The sequence below is a fragment of the Triticum aestivum genome, chromosome 1A, assembly GCF_018294505.1.
Source record: "Triticum aestivum cultivar Chinese Spring chromosome 1A, IWGSC CS RefSeq v2.1, whole genome shotgun sequence".
Lineage (NCBI taxonomy): Eukaryota > Viridiplantae > Streptophyta > Magnoliopsida > Poales > Poaceae > Triticum > Triticum aestivum.
This window is the reverse complement of record NC_057794.1, coordinates 489,661,839-489,689,062: the sequence shown is the minus strand read 5'-3', so window position 1 is coordinate 489,689,062 and position 27,224 is coordinate 489,661,839. Positions and strand designations below refer to the sequence as shown.

General features: G+C 46.0%; 3 protein-coding genes across 3 annotated transcripts; 2 read left to right on the top strand and 1 right to left on the bottom strand.

Moving 5' to 3' along the window:
• Positions 1–7,094: 7,094 nt before the first annotated feature.
• On the top strand, positions 7,095–10,270 carry LOC123155053 (uncharacterized). The gene is made up of 3 exons (XM_044573614.1): positions 7,095–8,370; positions 8,913–9,024; positions 10,022–10,270. The coding sequence occupies exons 1-2, from the start codon at positions 7,098–7,100 to the stop codon at positions 9,002–9,004; spliced, it is 1,365 nt and encodes a 454-aa protein (XP_044429549.1). The 5' UTR covers positions 7,095–7,097; the 3' UTR covers positions 9,005–9,024; positions 10,022–10,270.
• Positions 10,271–15,314: 5,044 nt separating this feature from the next.
• On the top strand, positions 15,315–17,247 carry LOC123154943 (uncharacterized). The gene is made up of 3 exons (XM_044573564.1): positions 15,315–16,137; positions 16,193–16,572; positions 17,171–17,247. Exons 1-3 carry the CDS (start codon positions 15,329–15,331, stop codon positions 17,245–17,247), a joined length of 1,266 nt encoding a protein of 421 aa, XP_044429499.1. The 5' UTR covers positions 15,315–15,328.
• Positions 17,248–19,785: 2,538 nt separating this feature from the next.
• LOC123154839 (cytochrome P450 89A2-like) lies at positions 19,786–21,659 on the bottom strand. Its single transcript, XM_044573489.1, has one exon. The coding sequence runs from the start codon at positions 21,546–21,548 to the stop codon at positions 20,019–20,021; it is 1,530 nt and encodes a 509-aa protein (XP_044429424.1). The 5' UTR covers positions 21,549–21,659; the 3' UTR covers positions 19,786–20,018.
• Positions 21,660–27,224: the final 5,565 nt, after the last annotated feature.

Here is a 27,224-nt window from a genome sequence, read left to right as displayed (position 1 = left end):
CTAAGCGAAGCATGAGAGATCAATAGTTTCTATAAAACAAATCCACCACCGTGCTCTAAAAGATATAAGTGAAGCATTAGAGCAACAACAAACCACTCCGAAAGATATAAGTGAAGATCAATGAGTAGTTGAATAATTATGCAACTATGTGAAGACTCTCTAACATTTAAGAATTTCAGATCTTGATATTTTATTCAAACAGCAAGCAAAACAAAATAAAATGACATTCTAAGAATGGCAAACATAATGTGAAGAAGCAAAAACTTAGGATCAACCGATACTAACCGATAGTTGTTGAAGAAGAAAGGTGGGATGCCAACCGGGGCATCCCCAAGCTTAGATGCTTGAGACTTCTTGAAATACTATCTTGGGGTGCCTTGGGCATCCCCAAGCTTGAGATTTTGTTTCTCCTTAATTCCTATTATATCAAGGTCTCCCTAAATCTCAAAAGCTTCATCCACACAAAACTCAACAAGGACTCGTGAGATAAGTTAGTATAAACCATTGCCAAAACCTTATCATACTCTACTGTAGCAAATCGCTAAAATTATTATTCAACATTGCATACTAAATGTCTCTGAATATTTAATAGTCCTATCCTCAAATAGAATCATTAAAGAAGCAAACATATGCGAACAACGCAAACATAACAGCAATCTGCCTAAACAGGATAGTCTGTAAAGAATGCAGCAACATCCATACTTCCCTAGCTCCAAAAATTATGAAAGAAAATTCTCAGTGTAATAAATTTATCATATCTTAATATGCAAAAGGTTTCAACATTTTATCACATTCTGACTTTTCTAGGGAATTATTGCAACAGCGGTAAACTTTCTGTTTTCAAACAGCAACATGTGGACTTCTAAAATAGGCATAGTGAAGGCTATCAATGCCACTTTTATTGAAATAAAAGATGCAAAACATTGTTATAAATAACACCAAGCAAATCCTAATAAAATAAATTGACGCTCCAAGCAAAACACATATCATGTGGTAAATAAAAATATAGCTCCAAGTAAAGTTACCGATGAATCAAGACGAAAGAGGGGATGCCTTCCGGGGCATCCCCAAACTTAGGCTCTTGGTTGTCCTTGAATATTACCTTGGGGTTCCTTGGGCATCTCCAAGATTAGGCTCTTGCCACTCCTTATTCCATAGTCCATCGAATCCTTACCCAAAACTTGAAAACTTCACAACACAAAACTTAACAGAAAACTCGTAAGCTCCGTTAGTATAAGAAAATAAATCACCACTTCAAGGTACTGTACTGAACTCATTCTTTATTTATATTGGTGTTAAACCTACTGTATTCCAACTTCTCTATGGTTTATAAACTCTTTTAATAGCCATAGATTCATAAGTAAACAACACATGAAAAACAGAATCTGTCAAAAACAGAACGGTTTGTAGTAATCTGGATCAAACGTATACTTCTGGAACTCATAAAATTCTAAAATAAATTGCTGGACCTCAGGAATTTATCTATTAATCATCTGCAAAAATAATTAACTAAATATCACTCTCCAAATAAAAATGGCAGCAATTCTCGTGAGCGCTAAAGTTTCTATTTTTTACAGCATGATCAACAAGACTTTCCCCAAGTCTTCCCAAAGGTTCTACTTGGCACAAACACTAATTAAAAGCATAAACCACATCTAAACAGAGGCTAGATGAATTATTTGTTACTAAACATCAACAAAAAGCAAGGAACAAAAAATAAAGTTGGGTTGCCTCCCAACAAGCGCTATCGTTTAACGCCCTAGCTAGGCATGATGATTTCAATGATGCTCACATAAAAGATAAGAATTGAAATATAAAGAGAGCATCATGAAGAATATGACTAGCACATTTAAGTCTAACCCACTTCCTATGCATAGGGATTTTGTGAGCAAACAACTTATGAGAACAATAATCAACTAGCATAGGAGGGCAAAACAAGCATAACTTTGAAACTTTAAGCACATAGAGAGGAAACTTGATATTATTGCAATTCCTACAAGTATATATTCCTCCCTAATAATAATTTTCAGTAGCATCATGAATGAATTCAACAATATAACCAGCACCTAAAGCATTCTTTTCATGATCTACAAGCATATAAATTTTATTACTCTCCACATAAGCAAAATTCTTCTCATGAGTAATAGTGGGAGCAAACTCAACAAAATAACTATCATGTGATTGAAAATTAAGATCAAGATGACAAGTTTCATGGTTATCAATATTCTTTAAAGCATACATGTCATCACAATAATCATCATAGATAGGAGGCATGCTTTCATCATAATAAATTTGCTCATCAAAACTTGGGGGATAAAAAATATCATCTTCATCAAACATAGCTTCCCCAAGCTTGTGGCTTTGCATATCATTAGCATCATGGATATTCAAGGAATTCATACTAACAACATCGCAATCATGCTCATCATTCAAATATTTAGTGCCAAACATTTTATAGATTTCTTCTTCTAGCACTTGAGCACAATTATCCTTTCCATCATACTCACGAAAGATATTAAAAAGGTGAAGCGTATGAGACAAACTCAATTCCATTTTTTTATAGTTTTCTTTTATAAACTAAATTAGTGATAAAACAAGAAACTAAAAGACTCGATTGCAAGATCTAAAGATATACCTTCAAGCGCTAACCTCCCCGGCAACGGCGCCAGAAAAGAGCTTGATGTCTACTACACAACCTTCTTCTTGTAGACGTTGTTGGGCCTCCAAGTGCAGAGGCTTGTAGGACAGTAGCAAATTTCCCTCAAGTGAATGACCTAAGGTTTATCAATCCATAGGAGGCGTAGGATGAAGATGGTCTCTCTCAAGCAACCCTGCAACCAAATAACAAAGAGTCTCTTGTGTCCCCAACACACCCAATACAATGGTAAATTGTATAGGTGCACTAGTTCGGCGAAGAGATGGTGATACAAGTGGTATATGGATGGTAGATAATAGTTTTTGTAATCTGAAATTATAAAAACAGCAAGGTAACTAATGATAAAAGTGAGTGTAAACGGTATTGCAATGTGTGGAAATAAGGCCTAGGGTTCATACTTTCACTAGTGCAAGTCCTCTCAACAATACTAACATAATTGGATCACATAACTATCCCTCAACATGCAACAAAGAGTCACTCCAAAGTCACTAATAGCGGAGAACGAACGAAGAGATTATGGTAGGGTACGAAACCACCTCAAAGTTATTCTTTCCAATAAATTCGTTGGGTTATTCCTATAAGTGTCACAAACAGCCCTAGAGTTCGTACTAGAATAACACCTTAAGACACAAATCAATCAAAACCCTAATGTCACCTAGATACTCCAATGTCACATCAAGTATCTGTGGGTATGATTATACTATATGCATCACACAATCTCAGATTCATCTATTCAACCAACACAAAGGACCTCAAAGAGTGCCCCAAAGTTCTACCGGAGAATCACGACGAAAACGTGTGCCAACCCCTATGCATAGGTTCATGGGCGGAACCCACAAGTTGATCACCAAACATACATTAAGTGAATCACGTGATATCCCATTGTCACCGCAGATATCCACGGCAAGACATACATCAAGTGTTCTCAAATCTTTAAAGACTCAATCCGATAAAATTACTTCAAAGGGGAAACTCGATTCATTACAAGAGAGAAGAGGGGGAGGAGAAACATAAGATCCAACTATAATAGCAAAGCTCGCGATACATCAAGATCGTGCCAAATCAAGAACACGAGAGAGAGAGAGATCAAACACATAGCTACTGGTACATACCCTCAGCCCCGAGGGAGAACTACTCCCTCCTCGTCATGGAGAGCACCGTGATGATGAAGATGGCCACCGGAGAGGGATTGCCCCCTCCGGCAGGGTGCCGGAACGGGTCTAGATTGGCTTTCGGTGGCTACAGAGGCTTCTGGCGGCGGAACTCCCGATCTATTGCGCTCTCGGATGTTTTTAGGGTATATGGAGATATATAGGCGGAAGAAGTACGTCAGGGGGGCCACGAGGGGCTCATGAGGGTGGAGGGCGCGCCCAGGGGGTGGGCGTGCCCCCTGCCTCGTGGCCTCCTCGTAGAGCCCCTGACATGCACTCCAAGTCTTCTGAGCTTCTTTCCTTCCAAAAAAGAGTTCCGTGAAGTTTCAGGTCAATTGGACTCCGTTTGATTTTCCTTTTCTTCGAAACCCTAAAACAGGGTAAAAACAAAAACTGGCACTGGGCTCTGGGTTAATAGGTTAGTCCCAAAAATTATATAAAAGTGTATAATAAAGCCCATAAACATTCAAAACAATAAATAATATAGCATGGAGCAATCAAAAATTATAGATACGTTGGAGACGTATCACCGCTTCGAGGAGGATGGCGACGCAGCGCGGCCGGAGCCATCGCCATCCATGTGCTGCCTCCTGAGAGCACGATGACGCCTCCACATGGCATTGTGGGAGGGGCCCGACTGGCACCAGCCCTCCGCTTGCGCCGGCGTGGGGCCGGCCGCCTGACCACCAGTGGCCGAGGAGGAGCGCGCCGAGCCTGGCGACCCCAAAAGCCCCAGCCCCGAGACGATAGGCCGCTCCCTCGGGAATGCCGACAAGACCGACGGGGGACTATGAGATCCAGATGCCATGGGAGGAGGGGAGAGATCCGCCGGGAGGGGGATGCCGGGACCAAAGAGGTCGCCGACGGGGAGGGGGTGGACGCCGGTGGCGGAGTGGCAGCCGGCGTGAGGGGAGGGAAGGGGCTCTCGCTCTCTGAGGAGAGATTTAGGCCAACTCCACCGCGCGGCCCCAAACGGACGTCTGTTTTGTCCGGTTTTTGTCCGTTTGGGTAGGGCAATGGGGTCGTGTCCGGGCGTGTCCTGGGATGTGGTGGCCATGCGCCCAGCGCGCGGCTGCATCCATTTGCCCCATCCTGTCCGTCAGGGCCAAAAATGCCCAAATTTTCATCAAAACTAGTTTTCCAACCCAAATGTTTGTCTGAAAATAATAATAGTTTTACAACCCAATTGAAATTGTCTTTAATAAAATAGTTTTACAACCAAATCGAAATTGTCTTAACTGAACATAAAATGGACCAATACATCTATTGGTTGCCAATGTGATCCCACACGTGCTCAACCAAGTCATTTTGAAGATTCAAATGAGTGTTCCAATCACACATCTCGCGGTGGAATTGGGCAAACTGTTCAAATGTGTCCGGGTCTTGGTGTAGGGGCTCAATATTTTCACCTTGATGATCAAATCCTTGGTCGAAGATACTCTCATCACGCTCGTCCTCGACGATCATGTTGTGCATGATCACACAAGCAGTCATCACCTCTCAAAGCTTCCTTTCATCCCATGACAGTGCAGGGTTTCAAACGATACCCCACCGGGATTGAAACACACCAAAAGCATGTTCCACATCCTTTTTAACACTCTGTTGCATTTGGGCAAATCTCTTTCTCTTCTCACCTTAGGGTTTCGAGATTGTCTTCACAAAAGTTGACCACTGAGGATATATACCATCTGCTAGATAGTATCCCTTGTTGTAATGGTGGCCGTTGATCTCAAAGTTGATAGGTGGGAAGTGGCCTTCTGCAAGCCTCGTGAAGACTGGAGAACGCTGCAGCACGTTGATATCATTGTGAGAACCTGCCATGCCGAACAAAGAATGTCATATCCAAAGATCATGCGATGCCACCGCTTCTAATATGACAGTGCACCCATTGACATGCCCCTTGTACTGGCCCTGCCAAGCAAACGGACAGTTCTTCCATTCCCAGTGCATACAATCTATGCTGCCAAGCATGCCTGGAAAGCCTCTAGCTGCGTTGGTCGCCAACAATCTCTCTGTATCAGCGGCAGTTGGCTGCCTCAAGTACTCTGGGTCAAACACCTCGATCATAGCCTGGCAAAACTTGTACATTGACATCAGACATGTTGTCTCACTCATACGCACATAATCATCCACCAGATCGCCTGGAATCCATATGCAAGCATGCGGATGGCCGTTGTGCATTTCTGGTAAGAGGATAATCCAAACTTGCCAAGGGCATCCATCTTGCACTCGAAGTATGGGTCATGAGCAACCACTCCCTCTCGAATACGATTGAACACAAGCCTTGCCATTCGAAAACAGCGACGAAATTTATTCGGCTTGAAGAGCGGGGTGTTGGCAAAGTAATCAGCATAGAGCAGGGCGTGGCCTCTCTCCCTGTTGCGGTTCAGGTTGGGAGCACAGCCAGGGACTGACCCACCTGTACCGAGGAAGCTGCCGTTGAATGCGGTCGTGAACGACCAGTGCAGCCACCACAAGATCTTCATCATCCGACCACGAATCGTCCGATGAACAAAGGAAGTGATGGAAGAAAAACTCGTCTCCACTGTCCATACCTTTGTGGGCAAAATGCCGAACACCTTGCGGTCGTGGTGGCGAAGAGGCCGCGATGATCACCTTGACGCAACAGGGGTGGTTGTCGGCCGGCTACTGGCCGCTCTGGAGCTCTCGTCGGAAGCTGCCGAGGCCGCCGTGGTGCGTCGCCGACGGTCCTGTCCCCTCTGCGGCCGGCAAAGACCGCGATGGCCAAACCTCCGATCGACGGCCAAAGCACGGGCTTGGTGGCGGCCATGTCGAGAAGTGGTTTGGTAGGGATGGCCGGAGGCTGGGCGATGAGGAGGCGACCGGAGAATAGCGGCGGCGGCGGAGACGGGGCGGGGCGGGAGAGAGAGGGTGAAAGCGTTGGGAGCGGAGGGACTGCTACTGTCCCCGACAGGCGGGCCACGGGGGGAGGGGGGACAAGGGCGTGCGTCCAGACCGTCTGCGCGTGTCCGTTTCACCCCAAACCGAGCACAAGTTTGGGCCGGAATGGGTCGAAAACGGACGAAATCCGGACATTTGTCCATTTGAGGCCGCGCACTGGGCCACGCTATTCGTCTGTTTTACCTCAAATGAACGAGGCCGGACAGGATAGGGTAGCGCGGTGGAGTTGTCCTTAGAGCCGCGAGGTAGGCGCGGAGTACTATGTATTATTTGGATTTGGAAATTCGAACTCTCCTTTCTCGCTGTCGTCTTCTCTGCGAGACCAGGGAGGGACCCCTCCTCGTGCCAGAGCCGGCTGGACCGAGTCCATGTGCACCAACCAAACCCCCCTTCCTTCTTTCCCTTCCCCGTACCGTCTCTCTCCACCACGGCACCACAGACTGATCGCTCGCGGCCGCGCAAAACCCTCCCCCCTCTCCACTCCAGTCTCCGCCCCCAGAAGCAAAATGCTCCGACGCGTCGCCGGCGCCGTCGCGGCGCCCCTCCGACGCTCCCTCTGCACGGCGGCCTCGCGCTCGCACCCTCCCTGGGCCCTCACCTACAGGATGGCGCCGCTGGGCGCGCCGTCGCCGGGCGCGCGCCCGTCCTTGGACCTCCACCAGCCCCCCCGCGTCTCCCAGCTCTCCGTCCCCGCCCACCTGGCCGACGGCATGGACTTGGCCGCCGTAAGCATCCAGGCCGCCAGCTGTGACGGCCTCCTCCTCCTCGACTTCGCCGGCACCCTCCGCGGTGACCGCGACTACGGCGACAGCCTGCCCGCAGTGGCCGCTTTTGCCGCCGCCTACGAACCGGGCGTCAGGCGCTTCGTCTGCAACCCCCTCAGCGGCGAGCTGTTCCGCCTCCCGCTCCCCAACATGGACGCCGAGAAGATAACCATGCCCTTCGGCCTGCTCACCCAATCCGACGCCTCCCACGGCCCGCCTGACAGGTTCGTGGTCGCCCAACTCTGCCTCCGGGAAAGGGACGGCCAAAGGGTCGTGCGCCGATTTCTGTCCGAAACAGGGGAGTGGGACGAGCCGCCGCTGTTCGTCCCGGCCGAGGCCCCGGGTTGGCGCGCCATGCCCCTCCACGAGGTGGTGGCGTTCGGGGACCGGCTGTGGTGGCTCGAGCCTTACTTTGGCGTCTTCTCTGTCGACCCATTCAGTGACCGGCCGGAGCACGGCTTCGTCGCGCTGCCGCGCCCGCTGCCCAACTTCGACATGGAGGTGCAGCCAGAACTGTACCGGCTCTTGGGTGTCAGCGAGGGGAAACTGCGCTATGTCGAATTGACCATCAAAGAGCCGTTTATGCTCTACTCCTTCTCGCTCGACGATGAGGGATCCTCCTGGAAGCTAACACATGAGATGAGAATGCACCTGGTGTTGCCTGACAAGTCTACACCACGGTTGGACCAACTGCCGTGGATTTCTGCAATTGATCCATTCAATGCCAACATATTGTACTTCCAACATGGTGAAATTATTAGTGCCCTCGACTTGGCTGAGGGGGAAAGGATTGGGAGGAGTGCTTTTCCACGCGACATCAAATCTCTGTACCACGGCTTTGTGCCCCTAGTACTCCCACCATGGCTCCCCAGCGCAGGTATATATATGTGCTCCTTTGACATGCATGTTTGATTCATTTGCATATTGAAGCTTTGAAGCTTATTGCACTTTAATTGTTAGGGTGCACAGGTTTTAGTCGAACATATTTTCCAATTCATGTGCTTGGAACCTTTGTACACAGCATGGATATGTTTGTTAATTGACCTGAATTGTATCTGTATTGAAGTTTCTGAAGGGGGTGATTTGGTGGCTGATATCTCAAATGTTGTGTAGACTTAATCATTTCATATAGGCTCATACGTTTCAGAACTAAACTGGCCATGATTAGAAGTGGTCTATCCTGAACTTAAATTCCGCAAGCGGAATTATGTATTACTAGAGAATCTGGTGTATTTTGTTGATTGCACTGGACATGTGATATATCACGTAGAGTAAATATGTTTTTCTTCTCTATTTAATGTCTAACATATATCTGTGCAACTGTCATGTTAAATGCCTAGCAGTATTTTCTGATCCAAATCTTGCTGTGATGAAGAAACATATACATTTGTGTTTAAGTTCTTGTATCTATGGATATAGCTGAAGGAACACTTTCGAGCAAGACAACCAATTGCACAAGCAAGACTTTGGCAGACATACTGGTTCGTGTTGACAAAGACCGGAGAAATTGATGCCAGCTAACTTATCTTTGGTAACTCATCTTAATAATTCTTTCTTGTTTGGGTACCACTTATTATTTTCATTCGATATTTAGTCTTATATTTTCCTTTCTCGTGTTCGTTCCGCGTATCTCATATACTTGCAATGTGTTACTTCTTACTTGTAGGAGCAAGTAGTTTGATCATGTTTCCGAGGGCATGTTTGGATGGTAACCAAAACTAACTGTATCAATTTTTTTGTCATAGCTAAAATTTTGGCTCTTGGTTGGATTATTGCCAATATTTTGGTATGCATATACACTCTGGCAACGCCAACTCTAGTTCATTTTTCTTGCCAACATTGGTCAAAACATGGGCAACCATTTTTGGAGGGTTTGGCTTGGCCTCAGATGAAACACACCCCAAGTCACTATGTGAAATTGCTTGTCTTAATTGTCCGATCCTTATACTACAATACTATTGTTATCCTTAATTGAAACTTCTTTTGTTGAATCATGTTCAGTCACATATGCCTACGAGATAATGATGGTGTCTTGGTTTGGAGTGGCATTTATCAAATTAACCCTTGAATATTTTTTTTTCTCAAATGTACTGCATTTTAGGGGGGCTGGGGGTGGAAGCATGCTTTTGTACGGGAGCATTGTCTGAGCTACGTACTCTAGTACCAGGCTGGTCTGACTTGACCCATTTTTTATCGAAAAGAGGGGAAAGTCCCTCGGCCTCTGACTTAACCCAATACCCAGACATAACTAATATGAGGAAAAGGCTACAAGTTGTCCTGCCTTTTCACCTTGATCAGCCTTTTCTTTTACTAGTCACTAATCCTGATATGTTATTACCAAATCAAGGCTGAGCTGAAGTATGTTTCTTGCTAGTATCTCTTACGAAGTAACCTTGCTGTGTTTGAGATTTGCAAAAACAGGCATACAGTGTTGTATTCTGGTATGAGTATACCATGTTTTTTGGAGAAAGGTGTCCAAGAGAATATCCTGGTATTTCTGTTTTACTGTCTACTCTTTTGCCTTGCAGATTCCTTACAATGGACCGACAACTGAGCTGCTGGTGGTACCGGAAGACATGAACTCTCATTTTGGGGAAATTCTGGGACAACCTTGGCATGCTTCGTTTGCTGACGCGCTCTCTGAACCATGCTCTTGGCGCACCAGTTAAATAGAATGGCTGCATTCCATCGGCAATTTAGATGGAACAGTCTAACAAATGCACTGTTACTTGCAAGGCACGATGCTTTATCTTCTCTGCAGAATGTTATTTGCTTCATCGGTTCGCGTTACTCATCTCTGAGATCAAAGGATGTGTTTGATCGGATTGTTTTGCTGCGCTCTCTTTAATCTAGAATACAATGGCCTCAAAAATACTCTTTCCACAGGAACACGCGCGATTTTTCCTGGTCTAAATGTTAGTTTGGTGCTATTGACCGGAGTTTAGGCCATCATTCCTAGTACTGCAATTTGCTTTCCAAACCTATTATTGACGTATAATCCATTGAATAACTTTTGTATTCTGGTTAATGGTACACGTTCTGGATGGGCATGATGGGGTTCTCGCACTGTTCTATCAGCTGCACTGGCCGTCGTTGGGAACTGAGGCGTGTGGGCGGTCAAGGATTTTGTGGGCAGCTAGAATATCGTGGAAGACTTTAGTGATACTCTGTACACTGATAGAGGGAGTGCTATGCAGGTTGTTAGGCCAACTCCAATGCACCTATCCAAATGGACACAATTTTCTGTTCGTTTGGGTCGGCCAGACGGATACCGGCGTCCGTTCTTGTTCGTAGACCCATATATGTGCCCCAATGCAGCCGACACATTTCAGCAAATTGAAATTGAAAATATTTCATGTTGCCACCAAAAGTCCAGGCCATACATTAACTTAAACTAATAAAAGGACATAAATAACTTGGACTAAATAGAACATCGCTGTTGTTGTCGCCCGCGGTGAGGTCGACGAAGGGTGGAGGCTACCATGGGAACGACCACGGGACAAGTGGTGTCGGCTCGTGCGGTGGTGCAGTAGGTGGTACCTGTTGTGGCTCCAATTGCATCCGCACCACAGGTTGTTGCGGCTCCAGTTGTGTCTACACCACGTGTTGTTGCTGCGGTGACCACGGCTCCGCGCCCACCCAACTGGCCAGAGCCGACACCAATTCCAGCATGCAGGGCACCATGGTTGTCCACGACTAAGATTGCCCCACCAATGCCTCAAATGGCATGGCCGGCTCCTCCTCCTACTTATCCACCTCCAACTCCCCTGACTCGGGGATGGGGACATCGGCTGCGGCCGATAAGACTAGCTACGTCGCCAGGCCCTCCCATTTGGAGAGCTAGGTGAGCTCCGATAACTCCGTGGCCTTTTTAAGGTGATCGTTTTCCTCCTCGACGATCTGGAAGGCCTCGTCGGACACAACAACTTGGGGCGGTGGACTAGGAGCTGAGAATAGGAAACGAAAGTCTAGATAGTCCTGTATGAAACTCATATTGCATAATCGCTGTTGCCTCTGATACTGCTAGGCTACTAGCAAATATTTGAAAATCCTCAGTGGTACCAAATAATATGCAGAATGTGGCCCAGAGCCTGCATACCCTCAAACAGGGTCAACTGGGTCACATATGCAAAGTGCCCAAATTCCGTGTGAATAACCAAAAGCATGCTTAGGTCATTGTTGTAATCTGATTTAGGAAAAATAAAGTGACTCAAAGGAACTGACACTAGGAAACGAAAAACGTAGATACTGCTGTATGAACAACTCACATTGTATAATCGCGATTGCCTCAAATACTGCTGCTACCAGCAAAAAATTGAAGATCCTCGCACCAAGGTTTAAGTCATGTTTAATTTCTGGGGTGTTTTTTTTTGTAACTTATTTTCTCGACAAGTCTTGTGTTTTGTGTCTTGTACTATTTATCGTGCGGTTCTATCCGACGGGCCCATTATCCGGTTCGTTTTATCAGGATTGACAGATAATTTAGGCAGGACTGTATACAACCCATGGGCTACTTTGTACTCGCAGATGCCCCAGGTGTACAACATTTTGACCCTGAAACAGGGGCATCGCTATGTCTCGCGTTCAGCAAGTCGAGGCTTCTGACTCGCTAAAGCGCGTGACCTTATGAACCGCCCAGGTTCGCGGGTACTACACTGCCTCGTTTTCTTTTCTATTTTTTTTTCACATTTTTATTTCGTTTTTTGATTCCATTTTTTATTTTGTTTACACTTTCAAATAGTCAAAAAAATATTAAAAAATATAACTTACATAATATTTAGAAAAATATTAATCATGCATTTGAAAAATGTTAAACAAATATTTAAAAGATGTTGAACAAGTATCTAAAAAAATGTTGAACAACTATTTGAAAAAATATTGATCATGTATATAAGAATGTTGAACAAGTATTTGAAAAATATTGAACAAGTATTTGAAAAAATGTTGAATAAGTATTTGAAATAATGTTGATCATGTATATAAAAATGTTGAATAAGTATTTGGAAAATGTTGCATAAGTATTTGAAAAAAAATATTGATCCGGTATATAAAAATGTTGAAAAAGTATTTGAAATATGTTGAACAAGTACTAAAAAATGTTAGATGTGTATTAGAAAAATGTTATTGACGTATACAAGAAATATAAAATACTAACCAAAAGAACAAAGAAAACCAAAAAATAAAGAAAAGAAAAGAAAAAGAAATGAAAAAAAATGAAGAAACAAAGTGCAAAAAAGTATGAAAAAATGAGAAGAAATAAGAAAACCAAACCCCCCAAAAAGAAAAGAAAACTCAACGAAAATTGGCTTGAATCGCCTCAAGTACAACGCGCACCTACAACTTATCACTAACATGACTTGGGCGGAGTGGTAGCAAGTCCCGCGGTCACCCATGCTTAGTGGTGCGAGTGCAAGGTACCAAATAATATGCAGAACGTGGTCCAGAGTCTGCATACCCTCAAACAGGGGTCAACTGGGCCACATATGCAAAGTGCCCAAAATCAATGTGAGTAATCAAACGCATCCTTATATCACTGTCTGATTTAGGTGGGGGAGGGGGGAGTTACTCAAAGGAACCAAGAACAAGAAACGAAAAAAGTAGATACTGTTGTATGAACAACTCACATTGTATAATTGCTATTGCCTCTAATACTGCTATGCTACTAGCAAAAATTTAAAAATCACCGCTTTATTTAGACAAGACTGTATACGGCCCATGGGCTACTTTGTACTCGCAGATGGGCCAGGTTACAACATTTTGACTCTGAAAGAGAGTAGTTTTGTTGAGTACACTAAAAAAAAGAATAGTTTTGTTGAGGAAAAAGCATGGGTGGTGATGATTTTGGATTTCTAAATTCGAACTCACCTTTCTCCTTTCGTCTTCTCTATGAGGGCCGAGTTAGATCCAAGCTGGCCAGGCGTGAGGGCAGCAACTTGAGCTTGACTGGAGGCGTGGTGGAGCGGCAGGTCTGGCGGGGACCGGCGGCGGTGCAGTAGCACGTCGATGGTGGAGGAGGCGGCATGAGCTCAAGATCACGTGGGTGACGGCGCTGAGATGGCTTGGCCAGACTGGGGTCCTAGCGAGCAGCAAGCGACCGATCACCCCTCCGTAGTGTGGCGAGTGGCGGTGCTCTCCGGATGGTGTCAATATGTGTGTTCTTCGTGGTGAGGCATGTCTAGCCATCACAAAGCTGTCCCGTGGAGTGGGAGATGGTCGTCGCGGGCGGTCCTGCACATTGCCGGAGGAGCGGGTGGCTGCGGTTCTCCATGCAGGGCGGGAGATGGTGCTGTGGCCACGTCCCCCCCTGTTGCGCGTGTGGCCGGTCTCCAACCCTCGGCTTTGCGGCTAAGTCAACTAGGTGTTACAGTGGCGATGATGTGAGGCTACTTGGATGGTGTCGCCAAGTCCCTGGAGGTGTGATGAGGTGCGAAGCGTGGTTGAAAATCTTGCACGGACATCGCCCGGCCCGCGGCGGTGGCACCTGTGGTTGTCATTCCCCTCCTTGGAGGCATCGTCGAAGCGTGTTCGTCATTCCCCTCGCTCTCTTGGGTTGGTGGCTGTCTCAAGGTGAAAGCCTCGATTCGGTGGTGGATCGAGATGATGGCGGCGTCCTTAACGTTATTCCTCTGTTGAGAGCATGGTGTTTGGAGACATGACTACTTCCTTGTTGTTGTTCTCCGATGCTCGCCGATGTCCTTTCTTGATCCTCGGTGGTGCCATGTACGCCCGCCGCCGGTGTGCCCAAGACGGTGTTTTCTTTGGATTGGATCGGGTCTTGCCATACACTTGCCATTTTTCTCTTAGGTGCTCAAAGTGGATGGTGCATCGTCAAGAGAAGTTCTGCGGAATTTGGTGGTCTTTGAAGATGACCGGCGTCGGTCGTGATGCGGTGTTGTGTATTAGCTAGAATAGACGCTTTTGTGTTGTAGTTTGCTTTTCAGTGGTGTTCGTCTTTGATCTTACTTGATTGATGTGCGTACTACATTTTATTATTCGTAGTGAGTGCTAGTTTTTTTTATAATTGGCATTCTATCTTTTATAAAGCCATGGTATACCTAGATGTATTTCCTCCGTTTTTAAATATAAGTCTTTCTAGAAATTCCAACAAGTGATTATATACTAAGCAAAATGAGTGAATCTACACTCTAAAATATCGCTACATACATCCGTATGTTGTAGTCAATTTAAAATATCTAGAAAGATTTATATTTAGGAACGGAGGGAATACTTTTTTTAAAGAAAACTTAAGAGCTCGAACTTCACCGGCTCACCTAGTCCCGGCCATGGGAAGCCCGGCCCCGCCCGACGCTGCTCCCGGGCCAAGCTTGGGCCTAGATTTTGAGCCCGAAGGCCGGGCCTGGGCCCTTCATTTTTGCAATTTCCTGAAGAGGCCTGGCCCGAGGCCCGTCGGGATTTTATGTGTTCGGGCCAGGCTCGGGCCTAAAAACCAAGCCGGGCTTGAGCCTGGGTTTTTTTACTCGGCCTTTTATGTGTTTGGGCTAGGCTCGGGCCTAAAAACCAAGCCCGATGACCGGGCCGGGCTCAGGCCTAGGTTTTTTGACTTGGGCTTGGCTAGGCCCGGCCCGGCCCGAGTTTTGGCCAGGTATAGGCTCACCCATCCTGTCCTCTCCTCCACGAGACGATTCGAGCTGACTCCAAGACCCCTCCTTTCGCCTAAAGCTGTCAGAGCCGTATGGACCGAGACCATGTGCACCAAACCCCCTTCTTTTCCATCCCCAGGTGACTCAAGGGCAGAACCACAAAGCCCTCCATTCCACCGTAGATCGTACCGCCAGCCTGCCACACACAGCGTCACCGGCTCCTCCAGAAGCAAAATGCCGCTCCTGCTCCAGCGCCTCGTCGCCGCCGTCGCCGCCGCGGCTCCCCTCCGCCGCTACCTCTGCACGGCGGTCCCACGCCCTCCCTGGGCCATGGTGAACAGCCAGGCGGCGCTGGACGCGTCAGGGGCGCCGTCGCAGAGCGCGCGCGCGCTCGTCGACCTCAACAGCACCCCCTGCGTCTCCCACCTCTCCGTCCCCGCTCGCCTCGTCGCCCCCCACGGCGACGACATGGGTTCCCTCGTGGGCATCGTCCGCGGCGCCAGCTGCGACGGCCTCCTCCTCCTCGACTTCATCGACGCCCGCCACCGCCCCTTGTGGCCACACGAGTTCGCCGCGGCCCGCGGCGGCGTGGAACCGGAGGGCGAGCTCTTCGTCTGCAACCCTCTCAGCGGGCAGCTGGTCCGCCTCCCGGCCCCGGGCATGGATGTCCCCAAAATGGGAAGTACCTCTTTCGGCCTGCTCACCCAATCTCAAGGCTCACACGGCCCGCCTGACAGGTACGCCGTCGCTCAGCTCAGCAAAAGCAGTCGCGGGGGAGGGGAGTGCCGCAGGGTCGTGCGCCGGTTTCTGTCCGAGACAGGGGAGTGGGACGAGCGGCCGCTGGTCGGGGTGGCCGAGATGGACACTGCGCGGAGCATGCTGATCAACCATGAGGTGCTGGCGTTCGGCGACCGGCTGTGGTGGGTGGACGTGGCCTGGGGCGCCTGCTCCGTCGACCCCTTCAGCGACCGGCCGGAGCGCCGCTTCGCCGAGCTGCCGCGCTCCAGCGTGCTGCCTGTTTCTGATTCCCCGACGCTGAGCAGGTACCGGCGCATGGGGGTCAGCGACGGGTGTTTCTGATTCCCCGACGCTGAGCAGGTACCGGCGCATGGGGGTCAGCGACGGGAAGCTGCGCTACGTCCAAGTGTCCCATGGACACAAGCACGACAAGTGGTGCGTGATCCTTTCCTTTTCGCTGGATGACGAGACCTACAGCTGGGCGCTGGATCAGGGAGTTGAAATTACAGGTCGGCACGACCCTTGCTATGTTCAAATTGCTGCCATAGATCCATTCAATGCCGACCTTGTGTACCTCCAACATGGTAGTGCTGTTATTGCCATGGACCTGGCTGAGGGGGAGGAGATTTGGAGGGGTTACCTGGCCAAGGAATTCGCCTTTCAGAAGTTGCTCCACTGTAGTCTTCTTGTTCCGTGCGTGCTCCCAACATGGCTTGCCACAAGCCATATCCCTTCTGCAGGTAAATATAAGATTCATACACTTGGTACTCAATCATTCAATCCAAATTTTACTGTCCTATAACCAGTTTGTTAGATTTCACAGGATTTAGTTTGTTAACATACACCAGTTGCATTTGTATTGAAGTTTCTGAAGGGTGTGATGATATCTTACACATTGGGGTATAATAATTGCACATAGGCTCATACTCCCTCCGTTCGGAATTACTTGTCGCAGAAATAGATGTATCTAGACGTATTTTGATTCTAGATACATCCATATCCGAGACAAATAATTCCGAACGGAGGGAGTACTTTTCTGAATTATAAATTGGCCATTGTTAGCATTGTTTTTTTTAACCTTTTTACAATATCAAAGGTGGAATCTGGCATTGCTAGAGAATCTGATGTATTTCATTGATTGCATTGGTTATCAGATTGTCTATGATGTTACTAAAATATATTTTGCCGATCTAATTAATGTCAGCATATAGATACAGAATTGTCCTGTTAAATGCCTATATGTTGTTTTCCATTGAAGGCTTGATGTAAGGATGCACATATATTGCTCTTGTTGCTGCGTGTCATTTTTATTCAAGTTCTTGTATCTATTAACTGAAGGAACCCTTTCAAGCAACAAGGCCGATTGCAAAAGGAAGAGTTTGGCAGACATGCTGGTTCGCGTAGACAAATGCTAGACAAACTGAAACGTGACAACTAACTTATCTCCGGTACTCCCTCTCTTAAGTAACTCTTTTCTTGTTTGGGTACCTTTCCTGTTTCGTTTGATTTTTTTTTCATATATTGTTCTTTCTTGTGGCATGATTCTGCATTTCTCCTACACTGCCCGTAAAATGTGTTACTTGCAGAAACAAGAAAGCATCGTTCATGTTTCCAAATCTGTATGTTGAACTGGTCATCTTAATTGTTCAATAGTTATACTCCATCATTGTTATCCTTAAATCGAACTTGTCAGGATTGTATGTACAAATCGTGGATGATTGCATGACAGGACACTTCCTTCTCTCCAATCATGCTGCACATATGATGCTTGAATATGTTGCGACCAGTCAACGAACCAGTACCATGTTGACCTATTTGGCTTCTACATCTTTTTGGCTCTTATAATCGCTGGTTTTGTCTTCAGTGCTGGACTGCTACACAGGGTAGTATTGCCTTGTCTGAACTACTACATATTACCCGGTCTGACTTATCCCAGACATAAAATTAGGGGAAAGCTAAAAGATGCATGCTTCTTCACCACGATAAGGATTTGTCTTTCATTAATAATGTGCTGAAATGTTATCAACAAATCATGACTGAACTGAAGCATGGTGCTTGCTATTTCTTACCAAGTGACCATGCAGTATATTGACTTATCACCAAAATTGCAATGCTATCCAGTAATCCTTCAACAGAAGCGTTCCCCAAGTATGTCATCACTAAACCTATTTCTATTTACTACTCCCTCCGTAAACTAATATAAGAGCGTTTAGATCACCACTTTAGTTATCTAAACACTCTTATATTAGTTTACAGAGGAAGTACTTTGTCTTGCAGGTTCCTTAAATTTGACCAACAACAGAGTTGAAGGTGGGACCTGTGAGACAAGAGCTCTTATTTTAGGGAAATTCTGTGGACCATTCTGGGGTTGTTCTTTCGGCTGATGCAATTCTTTTTGAAAGGACATATGTTCTTACATATTTCGGAGAATTGTAGTTGCACACCTATCAGAAAATCCAAGAGAGTGGATTTTCTACCATGCACGGGACCTCCCGTGCATGCATCCATCACATTTTTTATTGCTGTGTGGGGCCTCTATTTTCTCTCACCTAACATACATTCACATGTTAATCTGTACTGACAAGGTTTCATTTAAATAAATAGATGCCTAATGCATGTTGAAACAAAAGTTTGTTTTACATTCTGTTTGCACAATTAAGTTTTTTACAAAGTCTTTAAAACAAGACCAATATTGAATATATTTTTAGAAATTAATTTTTGACAACTAAATCACCATGCTTCGAACTTGTTCCATACATATTTATTAATTCCATGTGAAAATTTTAATAATGTATTTCACAAAATTATTATCTTATTATTTCACTATGGCTCCCCATGTTCCGTTGCATTTCATAATGATACATTGTGTGCCAATGTGTATCAAACTGATTCTTAGTAATCTAAGAGTTTGTAAATATTAATATATTTTATTGCAACAAAACTTTGACCTTATCTAGTGTTTAACAAAACATGGCATAGTTATGTGTACTCTTATAGTGTTTCACTATGTTTCAGAATTTAAATTTTAAAATTTATTGAAATTTATTCAAAAGTGGTCTCATTTCAAAGGTCTCGTCGTCAAAAACACAAATATGAAAACGGATCATAAATTGTACTTTTGGTTCATAAGACAAATTATATTTGAACTTGGAAATAAAATGAAAAACATGGGATGATGGAACATAGGTGAAACAGTGTACTTGCATGTGATGAGAGAAATAACTAACTAACTGCCAGCGGTATAAATGCATGGCATCGATCTCCAAGCAAACCAACGGCGCATGCATGCACGGTACCTCCGGTGCATGGGAGATTAGCTTTTCTCGAAAATCCAACGCTACTTGTGAGCTGCGAGAGAGAGAGAGATGATGCTTATGTTCTTTGCAAAAATGTTATTGCCCAAAGTGTTTTGTTCTGACATGTTCCGCTGTGTATTCATCAAATCTGGGATATGCTTGATTGGATATTTGCATGCTGATGATGGGAAACTTGTGAGTCTTATTAAATGCTTCTGCATAACTAGAAAACGGACCTCTCACTGGCATACATGTTGATTTGATAGTATTGGTTATCACGGTATGTGTTGATGTAGAGCATACCTTTTTTGTTGCAGTTATCTGCCATATCCAATATAAAGCAGAACTCATGCTAGAATATGCTTGTGTTCTAGATTGGATGACTGAAATATTCATCAGAAAATTTTCTTTTTGATGAAGGAGGAAAAATGTATGATTTTTTAGTAGAAAACAGGAGGTGATCTGCCTACTGTGAAAATTGTGTTAGTAAGTCATGATGCAGAGGTAAATTACAAACAACCTAAAAACTAGTGTTATACAAATCTGGCCAACCAGCCTGCCGAGATCAGAATGGGATCTTTTCCTAATTCATAGATCTTGTGTTGATGAATGCTTTTGTTATTATTATTATCATTATCATGCTCCGCTGCCCATGGGTAACTTAGGTCACCATTGTAATCTGAATCAGGAAACAAAAAACATTACAATTGGCAAACCTAGACACTGCATTATAAACTGAAACTCCAACAATGTTCCTTGCTAGCTCTAAACATTTCTCTCTGAAATAAATCTTAAACTAGGTAGTAGACATGTTCATTATGATAATCTAATCACACACGCAAAACATCTCGTGCAAATTAAGCTAAAAGGAAATATAGACTACTGTTTTTTCAGTTCCTGGGCACAAGGCGCGGGCGCAGCGGGTTGGCCATGACGGTGGTGAACTCGCGCTTCTCGGCCAAGTCCACCTCGTGGCCGGCCACCTCCTTCCACTCGAACTCCTTGACCATGTTGGCCACGAAGTACTCGAGGTGCAGCATGGCGATGCTCAGCCCCGCGCAGATCCTCCGCCCCACGCCGAACGGCATCATCTTGATCCCCTTGCTGCCGTACAGGTCCACCGCCGCCAGCTTGTCGCCGGCCTCCAGGAACCGCTCCGGCGCGAACTCCATGGCCTTGTCCCACGTCCCCTCGTCCCGGCCCATCTCCGCCACCATGAAGTTCACCGTCGTGCCCTTGGGGATCAGGTACCCGCCCACGTCCATGTCCTGCGCCGCCTTGTGCGGCAGCACGAAGTGCCCCGGCGGGTGCTTGCGCAGGCCCTCCAGGACCACCGCCTTGAGGTACGGCATGGTGGCCGCGTCCATCTTCTCCTCCGAGACCTCCTCCGCGCCGTCCTCCCCGCAGGTGGCCTTGATCTCCTCGTAGAGCCTGTCCTGCACGGCCGGGTTCTTGACCAGCTCCGCCATGATCCACTGCAGCCCCGTGGAGGTGGTGTCGGTGCCGGCGTTGAGGAACTCGGAGCAGAGCGCCACGATCTCGTCGTCGGTGAGCGGGCGGTTGCCCTCCTCGGGGAGCGTGACGTCGAGCAGCGTGTCCACGTACGAGTGCTCGAACGTGGTCTCCTTGGCCGGCGCCCGGCCCTCGCCGACCAGCCGCTTGTACTCCCGCCGCGCATGGATGAGCGGCACGAAGAGCTCCCTCTGGCGCATCCGCAGGGCGTGCGCGACGCGGAGGCGGTCGCGGAAGAGGTGCTTGGTGACGGCCGGGACGAAGAAGAAGACAGTGAGCTTCCTGGAGATGTAGAGCAGCCAGGCGCGCTCGGCCTCCTCGATGGCGCGCACCGCGGGCTCGTCCAGGCGCTCGCCGAAGCACATGAGCACGAGCAGGCAGAACATGGTGTACTGGAACGCCTCCATGACGTCGGGCGTGTCCTCCTCCCGCAGCTTCTCCATGAGCACGCGGCGCACCCAGGCGCGCGCCGGCGCGAACAGCTTGACGCGGCTGGGGTGGAGCGTCTCGGAGACGAGGTTGCGGCGCAGGAGGCGCCACACGGGCCCGTAGTTGGCGCGGGTGATGATGTTGTCCGTGACGCCGAGGAGCGAGCTGGTGGCGGCGCGCGGGCGGTCGGCCAGCGCCACGCCGGCGCCCACGAGGGCCTTGTGCGCGAGGTGCCGGTCGGCCACGAAGACGGACAGCCGCGACCCGATCCGGAGCGCCACGATGGGGCCGTACTGCTTGAAGAGGCCCAGGAGGAGGGGCTCCACGTCGGACGCCGAGTTGCGCAGCCAGAGCAGGTTGCCGAACAGCGGCAACGCCGGCGGGCCCGGCGGGAGGCGGCGTCGGGCGGCGGCGTTGCGGAGCAGGGCGACGAGGGAGAGGAGGAGGAGGGCGCCGGCGATGAGGAGCGACGTCTCCATGGCGCGTAGATCGATCGGCTAGCTAGCTCTGGGTTTTGGGTTTTCGATGTCGTGGACTCGTGGGAGGGTGGAGATGTACGAGACCTTTTATAGGCGGAGGAGATGTACGGGGACGTTCGTGCGTGCAACGAATTGCCTTCCAGAAGGGTAATCTTATCTGATGGCGAATTCAATTCAAAGGCGGGAGCCTACCGTGTTGGATATGTCGGTTGTTTGATTTGATTTGATTTGAAGAAGAGTTGTGGTGGGTTTGGGTTCCTGGCAGGAATCTAGAACCCCAAATCTATCTCGTTCTTGAACGGCAAGATGTAAAGGGCACGTCACAATCCAGTCATGTACGTAGATGCATTCCCGCAAAACAAAACAAAATAGGTATCTACTCCTACATGCATTTGCATTTTGGTTTTTCTTATCTCTCCTTTTTTTTGCGGGGAGTTTCTTTTCTTATTTCTTACTGCTACTAGCTAATTCCCCCGTGTGTTTCAACGGGCGCCATACATAATCCTACGCGGAGATTCGTGTGGATATTTTGTCTTCCTTTTATGCTTTGATTAAGTCACTTAGATGTGCGATAACTAGATGTGCCCTAGGCAGACCCTGTATCTAACACATATTCTAGATTTTTGATAAGATTTAATTTGATTTTAGCATGGGTAGGGAATGCAAGGAAAGTTTTAATTTGGTTGAGATTTTGGTAAGATTTGATTTGATTTGGGTGATTGTATGGGAAGAAAAGGAAAGTTTGGATCTAGTTGTGAATTTGGGAAGATTTGATTTGATTGTGTTAATGCGACACATGATTTCTGAAAAGTATTGATTGGTTTAGATTATTCCAAGTTACTCTATTTATGTTGGTTTTAATTTTGTGCAACGTCGGTTGAGAGTACCAAACAATCAACAAAAAATCAAGGAGGGAGGGGGTCGTGCGGAGTAAAAATCGAGGAAGGAGGTTGATTTGATTTGGGTATTTGTATGGGAGGAAAAACAAACGAGTAGTAGAGATATATCCTTTTCTGTTGGTTAGGTGGTTGGCGAAATAACCGGCCCCTTGCCCCCACCCGACCGAAGAACATTTCAAAACAACATATGCAACAAAAAATTATGTCTATGCAACAAGTCTGTTGATCGCAACAAATTGTTGGGAAAAAAACCACAACATGCAAGCAACACGGAAACTAGTGTTTGTGGCACCGCAAAAATACACTCAACATGAACGCACCATTTACGGTTGACAAACAAAGTCACCACACCATGTCACTTGCACGCGACTATAGCAAAACACACATAGCTTGTTGCATGTCACAAATACCTACTTTTTTCTACCATTGAGTTCTTCTGTCATATTATAGTTAAAAATGCAGCTTGGTGCACGTAGCTCCTGCATGTGCAGGGTCTGGACAAGGGTACGACCACTTTGAGCCTTTTGTATGCAACCTTTCCCTGCATTTCACCAAGAGGTTGTTTTCATGACTCAAACCCGTGACCTTATGGTTACAAGGCAACAGATTCACCCATGCGTCATATTATAATCGACTTGACTAAAATCATGTTTCATCGTTAAGAGTAGGACTAGTAAATATGCCCATGCATTGCAACGGAAAAAAATTGCACATCTCTAACTCAAGTATGTACATGTCCATTGCAACGAGAGAACACTTACACATGCATGATTGATATAGTCAAGTGATGCTATCAAGATTCGTCTTAACAACAACTTTCTCATTTTCAAATTAAACCTAGGCACATTGTTTCACCCTTAATTCTCTTGTCACGTAAGTACCAACTTAAACCTACTTTAATGTTACAACTAAAAGATAGTGAACTGCTCATAAAATATTCTTTTATTTCTACTTTATTATAAAATATTCTTTTGTTTCTACTTTCTTGTGCATGAACGGTTAAAAGCGTAATACTTGTAAAAAATGATCAACCAATATATGGACCATGATTTTTTTATTGAAATCCTTACACTTGTATGAGTCAAAAATTGAAACACCAATAATTATCCAATTCAATGGTTAAGGGACCTAATTTAGCTCAGCGGTTTTGATAGGGAGCAAGCGTCAATTGCCATAAATCATGGTTGGTTGCCGGATATGTTTTGTGGGCGACTAAAATGATTGATCGGTCAAGAATAGGGCTCTTCGGGGGGATACCTATATACTCAATGTGGCACCCCCCTATTTTTATGTGCCTAAAAGTAAAGGTGAATCTTCTAGTAAGGAAAATGCAGATCTCAAATCAATAAGTGTTCACCCCAACTTTTTCGCTATCATTAAGGAACCTTTTGCTACAAATGAATTTCTTGATTTCTTGCCTAGGAGTTTGATCATTAATAAAAAGAAGGAAACTCCCAAGGGTTATAAGTGTTCTATTGAAGAATTGTAAACCAAAGATGATAATACCTAGATCTATTCTTACTTTTATACCTAGCTAGGGGCGTTAAACGATAGCGCTTGTTGGGAGGCAACCCAATTTTATTTTTGTTCCTTACTTTTTTGTTCCTGTTTAGTAATAAATAAATCATCTATCTACTGTTATGATTGTGTTTTTATGTTTTAATTAGTGTTTGTACCAAGTAAAGCCTTTAGGATCTTCTTGGATGATAGTTATTTGATCTTGCTGAAAAAAACAGAAAGTTTGCGCTCACGATAATAATTTTCATTTTTAACCACAAAGCGATAAAATAATGATTCCAATTGTAGTAGATCAATATACAAATTATTTAGGTCGTGTTAATTTGGTAGGATTTTTTGGAGTTACAGAAGTATTCGAAACCTACATATTACTACAGACTGTTCTGTTTTTGACAGATTTTGTTTTTCGTGTGTTGTTTGCTTATTTTGATGAATCTATGGCTAGTATCGAGGGGTATGAACCATAGAGAAGTTGGAATACAGTAGATTTAATATCAATATAAATAAATAATGAGTTCATTACAGTACCTTGAAGTGGTGGTTTGTTTTCTTATACTAAAGGAGTTCATGAGATTTTCTGTTGAGTTTTGTGTTGTGAAGTTTTCAAGTTTTTGGGTAAAGATTTGATGGATTTTGGAATAAGGAGTGGCAAGAGCCTAAGCTTGGAGATGCCCAAGGCACCCCAAGGTAAAACTCAAGGTCAGCCAAAAGCTTAATCTTGGGGATTCCCCAGAAGGCATCCCCTCTTTCGTCTTCGTCCATCGGTAACTTTACTTGAGGCTATATTTTTATTTACCACATGATATGTGTTTTGCTCCCCCAACATGAGTTGAAAAAGCACACGCTTTTCCATCATTAACATTTTTCTAGTTTCTAAAACCCTTGACCGATAATGTGTCAGACCCACATCTCCCAACAGGTTTTTTGAGAAGAGAAAGCACGACAAATAATATGCGCTATCAGTGTGTGTTGAATACTCAAGCCACCAGAAATTTGTGTACCAATCTTTCTGAAATCGCCGGCGGTGTTTAGACTTTTCATCAAATGGGTATTCCCCTGCTTCCAACTCCGGTCGATATGCTCCCTTAGATATACAAAAATGTCGAGCGTCATCTTGCTTGTCCGTTGGAGCTCCCAAATTTGACAACATGTACCAGGGTCTCTCTGATAAGGTGTGGTTATAACTTCTGCTTGCTCTGCAACATTTACCATGTCTGGCATATCCTGATCAGAAGCGTTAACTGGACTCGGATTTGTAACTTGCACATCCACCTTGAAAGGATCGATATGGTTGACTAGAGGGGGGGTGAATAGGCAACTAACATTTTTTAGCTTTTCTTTAACAATTTAAACTTTGCATCAAAGTAGGTTGTCTAGATATGCAACTAGGTGAGCAACCTATATGATGCAACAAGGATAGGAACACAAGCAAGCAAGAGATATAACACAAATTAGCTTGCACAAGTAAAGGCACGAGATAACCAAGAGTGGAGCCGGTGGAGACGAGGATGTGTTACCGAAGTTCCTTCCCTTTGAGAGGAAGTACGTACAAATGTGTTACCGGTTCAAATCTGAGAAAGCCCGCGAAACCACGGTGGTACTACGGTTGGACAAATCTATCACAGGACAACATATAAAGTATGATTCCTACGCAACACGACTCTCCTACATCCTACTCTTGCACAGATTTGGCCTAAAATCTCAAGAACAACATGCATCTCCCCAAAAACCTAGAAGCGAGAGAACAACCAAGAAAGAGAGGGATTTGGGGAAAAACCTTGTTCCATGGCAAGAGGAAGTGGTGGGGAACGAGCCCACCGGTCGGAATCCTAGGAGAGTGGCCGGAGATGGAGATCCGGCGAGGACCTCCGGCGCCGTTCTTGAGCGAGAGAGAGAGAGAGAGAGAGAGAGAGAGAGAGAGAGAGACGTGGGGAGAGAGACAAGTGAATGGATATGGGGAGTTGGAACTCCCCTGCCCGAGTCATAACCCCCACGCCCACTCGACGGCGCGGTAGTACCGTGTATCATCGCGGTAGTACCGCTCGGCGGAAGTACCGCACCTGAGCAGTAGTACCGCTCTCTGGCGTGGTAGTACCGTGCCCTCTCAACGCGGTAGTACCGCGGGCAAGCCGCAGTAGTACCGTGGGCTCAAAAAGTTGCAAGTTTCAAGCACACGAAAAAGAGGTCTTTGCACGAAAACTTCGAGGCAACACGACACCACAAGACCACGCGACACACGAAGGCAGAAAGGCAAACGACAACACGAAACAACCACGAGACACCACCTCTCCAAAGAGAGGGCGGTGGCCGGAGCCACCTATGTTTGAGTCAATTGGTATGGCATCGCGAAGAATTATCCTTGGGCCCATGACCAAAACTCGTCTTTGAAGCACAAGTACCATCAAACATGGCTAATGTGAAAGACTCGATCAATTTATGCATAAAGGGGGGAAGGAGAGTTCATTGAGAGAACAACACTCCCCCTATGTCCATGCCTACATCTAAACAAGACAACAAGTTGAGTATGGTGGGGTGTGCAAGGGTTCAAGCAACATTGCTCGAATCAATGATATTTAGCTCATGCCTTAACTCGCGAAATCTTGCTTCATCCAAGGGATTCGTGAAAATATCTGCAAGATTATCATGAGTGTTGACATAGTTGAGCTCGATCTCTCCTCGCCTAATGTGATCCCGGATGAAGTGATACCGAATCTCAATATGCTTCGTCTTGAAGTGTTGCACCGGGTTGAGAGAGATCTTGATGGCACTTTCATTGTCACACCAAAGAGGTACTTTGTCACAAATGACACCGTAATCCTTTAAAGTTTGCCTCATCCATAGGAGTTGTGCACAACAACTACCCGCCGCCACATACTCCGCTTCGATGGACGAGAGAGACACACAACTTTTCTTTTTGGAAGACCAACTTACCAAAGAGCAACTAAGGAATTGGCACCCTCCGGAAGTGGACTTCCTATCCACTTTGTCTCCCGCCCAATCGGAATCTGAATACCCTACAAGCTTGAAGTTTGCTCCTCTTGGGTACCATAAGCCAAAGTTTGGGGTATGAGCCAAATATCGAAAGATTCGTTTGACCACCACATAGTGACTTTCCTTAGGTGCGGCTTGAAACCGTGCACAAATTCCCACACTCAACATGATATCCGGTCTAGATGCACAAAGGTAAAGCAAGGAGCCTATCATGGAACAATATAACTTTTGATCCGCCGCTTTGCCATTGGGATCTATGTCAAGTTGG